The sequence below is a fragment of the Octopus bimaculoides genome, chromosome 1 (assembly GCF_001194135.2).
Source record: "Octopus bimaculoides isolate UCB-OBI-ISO-001 chromosome 1, ASM119413v2, whole genome shotgun sequence".
NCBI classification, from domain to species: domain Eukaryota; kingdom Metazoa; phylum Mollusca; class Cephalopoda; order Octopoda; family Octopodidae; genus Octopus; species Octopus bimaculoides.
This window is the reverse complement of record NC_068981.1, coordinates 194,535,779-194,544,105: the sequence shown is the minus strand read 5'-3', so window position 1 is coordinate 194,544,105 and position 8,327 is coordinate 194,535,779. Positions and strand designations below refer to the sequence as shown.

Sequence of the window (8,327 nt, the reverse complement as noted above, 5' to 3'; positions counted from 1 at the left end):
TCCTCAGTCAAACCATCCAACCCATGCCAGCATGGAAAGCAGACATTAAATGATGATGATGATGATGATGATGATCATCATCATCATCATCATATATATAAAATCATCAGCATTTTAATGTCTACTTTCCCATGTTTGCATAATTCAGATGAGATCATGCTGGAGCAGAGTTTTGTACAACTAAATGCCCACCCTATTGCCACTCCCCCACTTGCTTATACACACATACATACACACACACACACATCTATATAATGAAGTCTATATGACAGATAATAACGATGATGATGATGTTGATGATGATTTCTTTGAACACCAATAACATGACTGAAGTTTTCAAAGATATCTGGTAAATTTGATGTATTTTTGATAGTTCTCATTAAAACTATATTTATGAGTTTCCAAAGAAGACTTCAAACTGAGAATAATAAAACAGTCTCCGACACACTGGTTTGTGTATGTGCATCTCTGTGATGTTTGAAATATTGGTGAAAGAAGAAAAATATTTCTTCAAAGTGTCACATTTTGAGAAACTAGCATGAAATATTTTGCTTTGATTTTCAATGTTTGATCAGGAGGAACTGGCTGTGTTTCGTGCTTTTGAAGGCCTTCCAAGACCTGTTGAGACTGATATGGCTGGAATTCATTCTGAACATTTGCAAGTCAGTTGCTATAGGGGAACTGATGGAGTTCCAGGGGTTGACATTCAAAGAAGATCAGGGGCCTGAAGGGTGAATGTAATATGGGAGAGTTGAGGATATTATCTGAGTGGAGATGACATAAGACCAGCCAAGCTTGGTGGATCAGGTGGTACTGTGTAGGAATAGAAAGAGGAGGAGACAACACACCCATGGAATGATGTGTGTTGATGATAGGGACGCCATACAAATCAGTGGGTAGCCTTTTGGAAGGGTTGGAGTCTGGGATGGGTTGGACACAAGAGGTATATGTGTAGCCTAATGATAAGGGTATTGCACTCACGATCACAAGAGTGTAGTTTTAATTCCAGGACCAGTTCATCATCATCGTCATCGTTTAATATCTGATTTCCACGCTGGCATAGGTTGGACGGTTTGACTGGGGACTGGCAAGCCAGAAGACTGCACCAGGCTCCAATCTGATCTGGCAATATTTCTACAGCTGGATGCTCTTCCTAACGCCAACCACTCCGAGAGTGTAGTGGGTGCTTTTTATGTGCTACCATCACAGGAGTCAGTCAGGCAGCACTGGCATCAGCCACATTCGGATGGTACTTTTTACATGCTCCCGACATGGGCAACCAGTCAGGCAGCACTGGCAATGACCCACGCATGCATTGTGCTTATTGCATGCCACCAGCATGGGAGCCAGTCAGGTGGCACTGGCATTGGCCACAACTACAGTTTCCATTTGATTGTGATTTGATTTGATTTTATTTTATTTGACTCAATAGGTCTCCTCAAGTACGGCATGTCGCCTGACAATCCAAAGGTACTTTTTTTAAGTGGGCTGGTTATGCGACACTGGTATAAGCTATGGCTGTGATCTCACTTTACTTGCCGGGTCTTCTCAATTACAGCATATCTCCAGAGGCCTCATTCTTTCGTCATTGCCTCTGTGAGGCCCAACGTTCAAAAGTCATGCTTCACCACCACCACCGCCTCATTCATTTCACACACTTGCTGTAGTAAATATAACAAAATAAATAAATACAACAAGGCATATTCTAAGGACACTGAAAGTTGGTTTCATTGGTCAGCTTCAGATCTTTTTCTTCCCCCTGAGGCATGACTGACATAAAAGCAATTTATACAGAACATTGGAAAGGAAATAAATTATAGTCGTTTCCATAGAAATATGTACAAACGAACAAATCTAGTCGCCAATTAGATGTTGTAATCCAGGTGTATTATTTAGCTGTCATAAAATGGACACATCAAATGCTGCCCACTAGACAAGCATGAGACAGCGAGCCCCAGAATCATTGGCATGCCAGGCCAAATGCTTAGTGCCATTCCATCCATTTTTATATTCTGAGTTCAAATTCCACCAAGATCAACTTTACCTTTCCTTATTTGCCAGATCTTCTCAATTACAGCATGTCTTCAGAGGTCTCGGTCTTTCATCATTGCTTCTGTGAAGCCCAACATTCGAAGATCATGTTTCAACACCACCACCACCACCACCTCATTTGTTTCACATTGCTGTAGTCCACTCAGCTGTAAAGGAGTAACTCTGTGATGGACTGGAGTCACACTCGGAGTGGAGTGTTGTGTGTGAGTGTGTGAATATGTTTGTTTTCCCTTGTCCGAACATTGCTTCAGTGTTGTAAATGAGAGTCATTCATTTCCAATATTCTTCAAAAAGAAGGAGGCAAGCTAGCAAGAACTGTTAGCCCACCAGGCAAAACGCTCAGGGGCATTTTTTTCCGCCCTTAAGTTTTGAGTTCAGATTCCACCAAGATCAACTTTACCATTCATCCTTTCGGCAGGGGGTGGGGTGAGGGGGGGGTCGATAAAATAAGTACCAGCTGAACACTGAGGTCAATATAATTGACTTACACAACTCCCCTGAAATTGCTGACCTTGTGCCAAAATTTGAAACTGATATTCTGCAAAAACACAACCCGAGGAAACATTACTTTGTTTGGAAACAGATAAAGGTTGGTGACAGGAAAGGCATCCAACCATAGAAAATATGCTTCAATAAACTCCATCCAAATCATGCATTTTCTCATCATTATGACAATGAAATGATAATCCAAGTGTTGCGTTTGGCATTTATAAACTTTACCCAAAATTGACCTTCAAATTAGCCCTTTGCCTGTCCAGAGTATTTTCATGTCTGTCCTAAATGTCCATGCTTGTTTTCATACATTTAGTTAGATCCTGTTTCATACGTTCTCTGTAATATAAAGCTTTTCTTTCGTAAGTCCCAAGTTATTCTGGTGATTGGAAAGCGTTAGTAATGTGTAACATATACAATGCATGGACAGCAGGGGAATATATCTTGTCTTCTATATCACTCATGATACACTGGACAAAGTGTTAATCCACGCAATTTTTATGGCTACCTTACCACATAAAAATGATGAAATTCCATGATGTAGTTTTAATAAGAAAAGTAACCGAAGAGTGTTATGCTTACCAGTTTCTGTAAGTAATGATTCGTTTGAAGAATTGAATTTCAGACACCATGATACTAAAGAGAGTAATAAATTTGTAAAGTTCCGGCCATTTGACAGATCCTGGAAAAAAAGAGGAAAAAAAAACAACAAAAGAAAATTAACAAATGTTATTATGATAGGTGCAGGCATGGCTGTATGGTTAAGAAGCTTGCATTGTAAACAAGTGGTTCCAGGTTCAATCCTACTGTGCAGCACCTTGGGCAAGTGTCTACTATATCCCTGAGCCAATCATGGTCTTGTGGGCAAATTTGGAAGCTATCATGTATGTGTGTGTGTGTGTGTGTGTGTGTGTGTGTGTGTGTGTGTGTGTTCCTCACCCTTGCTTGACAGTCAGTGTTAGTTTGTTTACATCCCCATAACTTAGTTGTTTGGTGAAAAGAGAGCAAGCATCAGATTTCAAAATAAAAGCTGGGGTTAATTTGTTTGACTAAACTCTTCAAGGCAATGCCCCAGCATGGCCCCAGTAAAATGACTAAAACAAGTAAAAGAATGAAAGAAGAAAACAAAAAAATACCTCTGATAACAAAATAAATATAACAAAATAAATAAATCCAACAATACATATTCTAAGGACACTGAAAGTTGGTTTCATTGGTCAGATTCAGACCTTTTTCTTCCCCCTGAGGCATGACTGACATAAAAGCAATTTATACAGAACATTGGAAAGGAAATAAATTATAGTCGTTTCCATAGAAATATGTACAAACGAACAAATGTAGTCGCGAATTAGATGTTGTAATCCAGGTGTATTATTTAGCTGTCATAAAATGGACACATCAAATGCTGCCCACTAGACAAGCATGAGACAGCGAGCCCCAGAATCATTGGCATGCCAGGCCAAATGCTTAGTGTCATTCCATCCATTTTTACATTCTGAGTTCAAATTCCACCAAGATCAATTTTACTTTTCATTCTTTCGGGTTTGATAAAATAAATACCAGCTGTGTACTGGGAATTGATGCAATCAACTTAGCTGCTCCACTTAACCCTTTTGATACTGACCTGGCTGAAACCACCTCTGGCTCTGTAGTACAAATGTCTTGTTTTCAAAAGTTCTTAATTAAAATCTTCCACCAAACCTTAGTCACAATTTATGTTCCTAACACTAACTTAATGATAACTAAGTTATTTTACTAAATTCTTTGTTACGTTTAAAGTAATTGAAAGAAACACAGAGCATCTCAACAGAAATATGGTAATGAAAGGGTTAAATTGCTGGCCTTGTGCCAAAATTTGAAACTAATACCAAAGACAAGCATAAGGCAGAGAGGTGGCAGAAACGTTAGCACGCCAGACAAAGTGCAGCAATTTGTTTGTCTTGATATTTTGAGTTCAAATCCTGTCAAGATCAACTTTGCCTTTCTTCCTTTCAGGGTCAATACAATAAGTATCAGCTGAGCCCTGGGGGTCAATATAATTGACTTACCCGCTCACCTGAACTTGCTGGCCTTGTGCCAAATACCGAAATCACTATTATAGACAAGCATAGTACATATACATTCATGTTTATAGAGTGTTTTACCATTACCAAAGTTTGGTAAACATTTTCACCTGAAATATTATCTTGGAATATGGAAAAGTTTTTTTTTTTTTTCAGAGAAGAATGAAAAAGAAAAACTTTCTTTTCTATACAACACCAATTTTGAGAAGAAAAAAAAAAAAAATTGCTACATGTGATATTTTACAAGAATTTGCTCTTCAGACAGAACTAAAAATAAAGTTTTTGCAATGACAATAAGAACAAACACTATTTTATTGGGTATCTGGAATTTCATGATAAACATATTTCAAGGTTTTTCTAGAAAGTCTGTGAAAATGTAACATTCAGCTGAAACCTTTTAGAAGAAATCATGAAGAAATATTTGAAAAACATCATCAAAGAAAAAACAGAAATGAAAAGGAAAAACCAAATTCCATAATAACAAAGAATTGGCAATACCACAAACCAACGAGAGAACCTCTATGTGGTTTTTTAGCCTACTAGAAATAGGTAAACAACAAAAACATTGACAGCACGGAATATGTGGAACTTATTAAAAGTGACATATGTCATATTTGCACTCAAATACCAATAAGATAAACTTGTCTCTACACCTAGAACCAGTGTTGGATCTACTGTTTAAATTGGATCTGGTCCTTACATATCTACATGATATCGTCATGGTTGTTTTACCTCATCATGAACCCTATGTTATTGTGCCCAGGCATTTCTGGCATCTTTTGTGTTGTTGTGCCTAGATTCTAATGAATCATACAGTTAATAAATATACACATATATTCTTTTTTACTTTAGGCACAAGGCCCGAAATTTTGGGGGAATAATAGCTGTTAGTTTCTCAATAAATACTGGCCTCAAATTTTGGCACAAGGTCAGTTATTTTGGGGTCTGGGTAAAGCCGATTACATCGACCCCAAGTGTTTGATCGGTGCTATTTTTTCAACCCTAAAATGACAGAAGGTAATGTTGACTTTGGTGGAATCTGAGCTCAGACCACAAAGACGGGTAAAATACCATTAAGCATTCTGTCTGGTCTGCTGATGACTCTGCCAGCTTGCAGCTTAAGTTTCTCAATAAATACTGAGGGAAGTGTCTGCAACAGTTCTTTATTGCAAAAGGCCATCATGTGATGTTATATTTCTCTCTCAAAAGTGCATCACACATACACGTGTGTGTGTGTATGTTATACATAAAAACAGCCAACTTAATTGAATGACCACTCACTCTTTTTCAATAAAGAATCAGATTTATGTAATATTTACAAGATTGATAATAATTTCAGTATAGATGTGGGGTAATAGTGTGTTTTTTGCGGTGGTGGTCATGATTAAGTGCATTCAAATGTGACAAGACCTTCCACTGCAGAAATAGTCCTAGGAGAAAATTCTCCTCCAAGACACGTGTCATTGATTTCCAGTCTTCTGTGAAAACATGTCTAGCCATGAGGCGGGGGGAGGGGGGTATTACCACTTTGTTTGGAAACAGGTGAGGTTTGGTTAAGGAAGGACATCCAGCCACGGAAAATCTGCCTCAACAAATTCCATCTGCCATACAAGCATGGAATCATCATCATCATTGTCATCATCATTCAACGTCTGTTTTCCATGTTGGCTGGTTTGACAGGAGCTGGCAAGGCCAGGGACCACACCAGGTTCCATTGTCTGTTTTGGCTTGGTTTCTACAGAGGGATGCCCTTCCTAATGCCAACTCCTTTACAGAGTGAACTGGGTACTTTTTACATGGCACCAGCACCAGTGCTTTTAATGTGGCACCAGCACCAGTGCTTTTAATGTGGCATGAGCACCAGTGCTTTTAATGTGGCATGTGCACCAGTGCTTTTAATGTGGCACCTGCACCAGTGCTTTTAATGTGGCACTAGCACCAGTGCTTTTAATGTGGCACAAACACCAGTGCTTTTAATGTGACACCAGCACCAGTGCTTTTAATGTGGCACGAGCACCAGTGTTTTTTACATGGCACGAGCACTGGTGCTTTTAATGTGGCACAAGCACCAGTGCTTTTAATATGGCATGAGCACCAGTGCTTTTAATGTAGCACCAGCACTTTTTACATGTAGACATTAAAATGATGATGCACTGTACATAAACACCCAAAATCTCCATGAACAGAATAATCACTGACAACCACCAACAAAACAGACGACTGAATGTTCCCCCGTAAATGCAGTTTAAGTGTTTCTGTTCGTTAAAGTTCTCAGTTTTGTTTGTATATTTAGAAAAAGAATAAAACGAGAAACTTAGATAAAAAGCAATAAACTTTAACATTTCAATTGTGCCTCTGAGGTCATATTGCCCTTGTCTCGCCTCATGTTGCACAAATTTATTCTATTTAGTCAAATGAAAATAGATTAACTCTTTTAAGACCAACTCTGGTTCTGGTAAAAACATCCTGTTTTAAACCTTTAGCATTTAATCCAGTCATATTTGGCCCAAATATTCTGTTTTATTTTCAAACTGGCTAGAACTGGTCTCTCACACCTAACCTACACAGTCATTCTAATAATAAAGAACTGCATCATTGAAACCTTGACACTCTACAAGATCCTGCAGGATTAATTCAAAATATTAAAGATTGCTTGCCAACATAACATGGCAGTCCTAGTTTAGGACGAATGTTGCTGTAATTTAGCCCCAGGAGACATTGTCTCCAGCTGGCTATACGACACGATCTGTGTCCTTATATTTTTGAACAATATTTTCGAGTGGGAGTGCTAGATTCCTTTGTTTGAAAATATAAAGACACAGATCGTATCGTATGGCAAAGGAAGGAAGGAAGGAAGGAAGGAAAGAAGAGTGGGAGAGAAAGAAAGAAAGGAAAAAAGGGAGAGAGAAAGAGAGAGAGAAAGAAAGAAAGAAAGAAAGAGTGAAAGAAAGAAAGAAAGAGTAAGAGAAAGAAAGAAAGAGTGAGAGAGAAAGAAAGAGAGAGAAAGAAAGAAAGAAAGAAAGAAAGAAAGAGAAAGAAAGAGTGAGAGAGAAAGAAAGAAAGAGAGAGAAAGAAAGAAAGAAAGAAAAAGAAAGAAAGGAAGGAAGAGTGAGAGAGAAAGAAAGAGTGAAAAAGAAAGAGTGAGAGAAAGACAGTCAGACAGACAGACAGACAGAGAGTGTGTATGTGTGTGAAATATATAAACTTGTGTGTTTTTTTTTTGTTTCTTTCTTTTTGATAGCAATTCATCTGGCAGTTCTTGAGAGGAAGTTTTTGATGCTCATCTTTTGGTAATGTAAGCGAGAAATGCTAATAAAAGACAATTCAGCAGCCAAACTCAGCCAAACTCTTATTTCTAAGCCAGTCTTATATTTTGATCAATACAATATTTTGCGGTCTCTTTAATCGAATATACATGCAATAGTCTTTAAAGCGACAATGTTGCCACTTAAAATGCTGGGGATGTTCTTTATATTTTCATTGTTTTTTCTTTTTTTTATATGTCTTCTTTAGATTTAAACAGTGTAAAAATGTAAAAAAAAAAAACAATAATATTCTACACCATGAAGCCTAAGTGTATCTAAGAAAAAACCTGCGGGGAAATTAATAAAGATTGTTGCCAGGAATGTAGGAAAATGAATTAATTTATACACTCATAAACATCATGATGACGATGATGATGACGGTAATGGTTACAAATTTTGGTACCAGGCCAGCAAG

General features: G+C 38.0%; 1 protein-coding gene across 1 annotated transcript in view; it reads right to left on the bottom strand.

Moving 5' to 3' along the window:
* LOC106869897 (lysosomal-trafficking regulator) overlaps positions 1 to 8,327 on the bottom strand; it is a 189,845-nt gene that overhangs the window by 90,227 nt on the left and 91,291 nt on the right. The window contains exon 5 of the mRNA XM_014915825.2: positions 3,127 to 3,226. Coding sequence (XP_014771311.2) covers positions 3,127 to 3,226 — 100 coding nt within the window. The remainder of the gene's footprint in view (positions 1 to 3,126; positions 3,227 to 8,327) is intronic.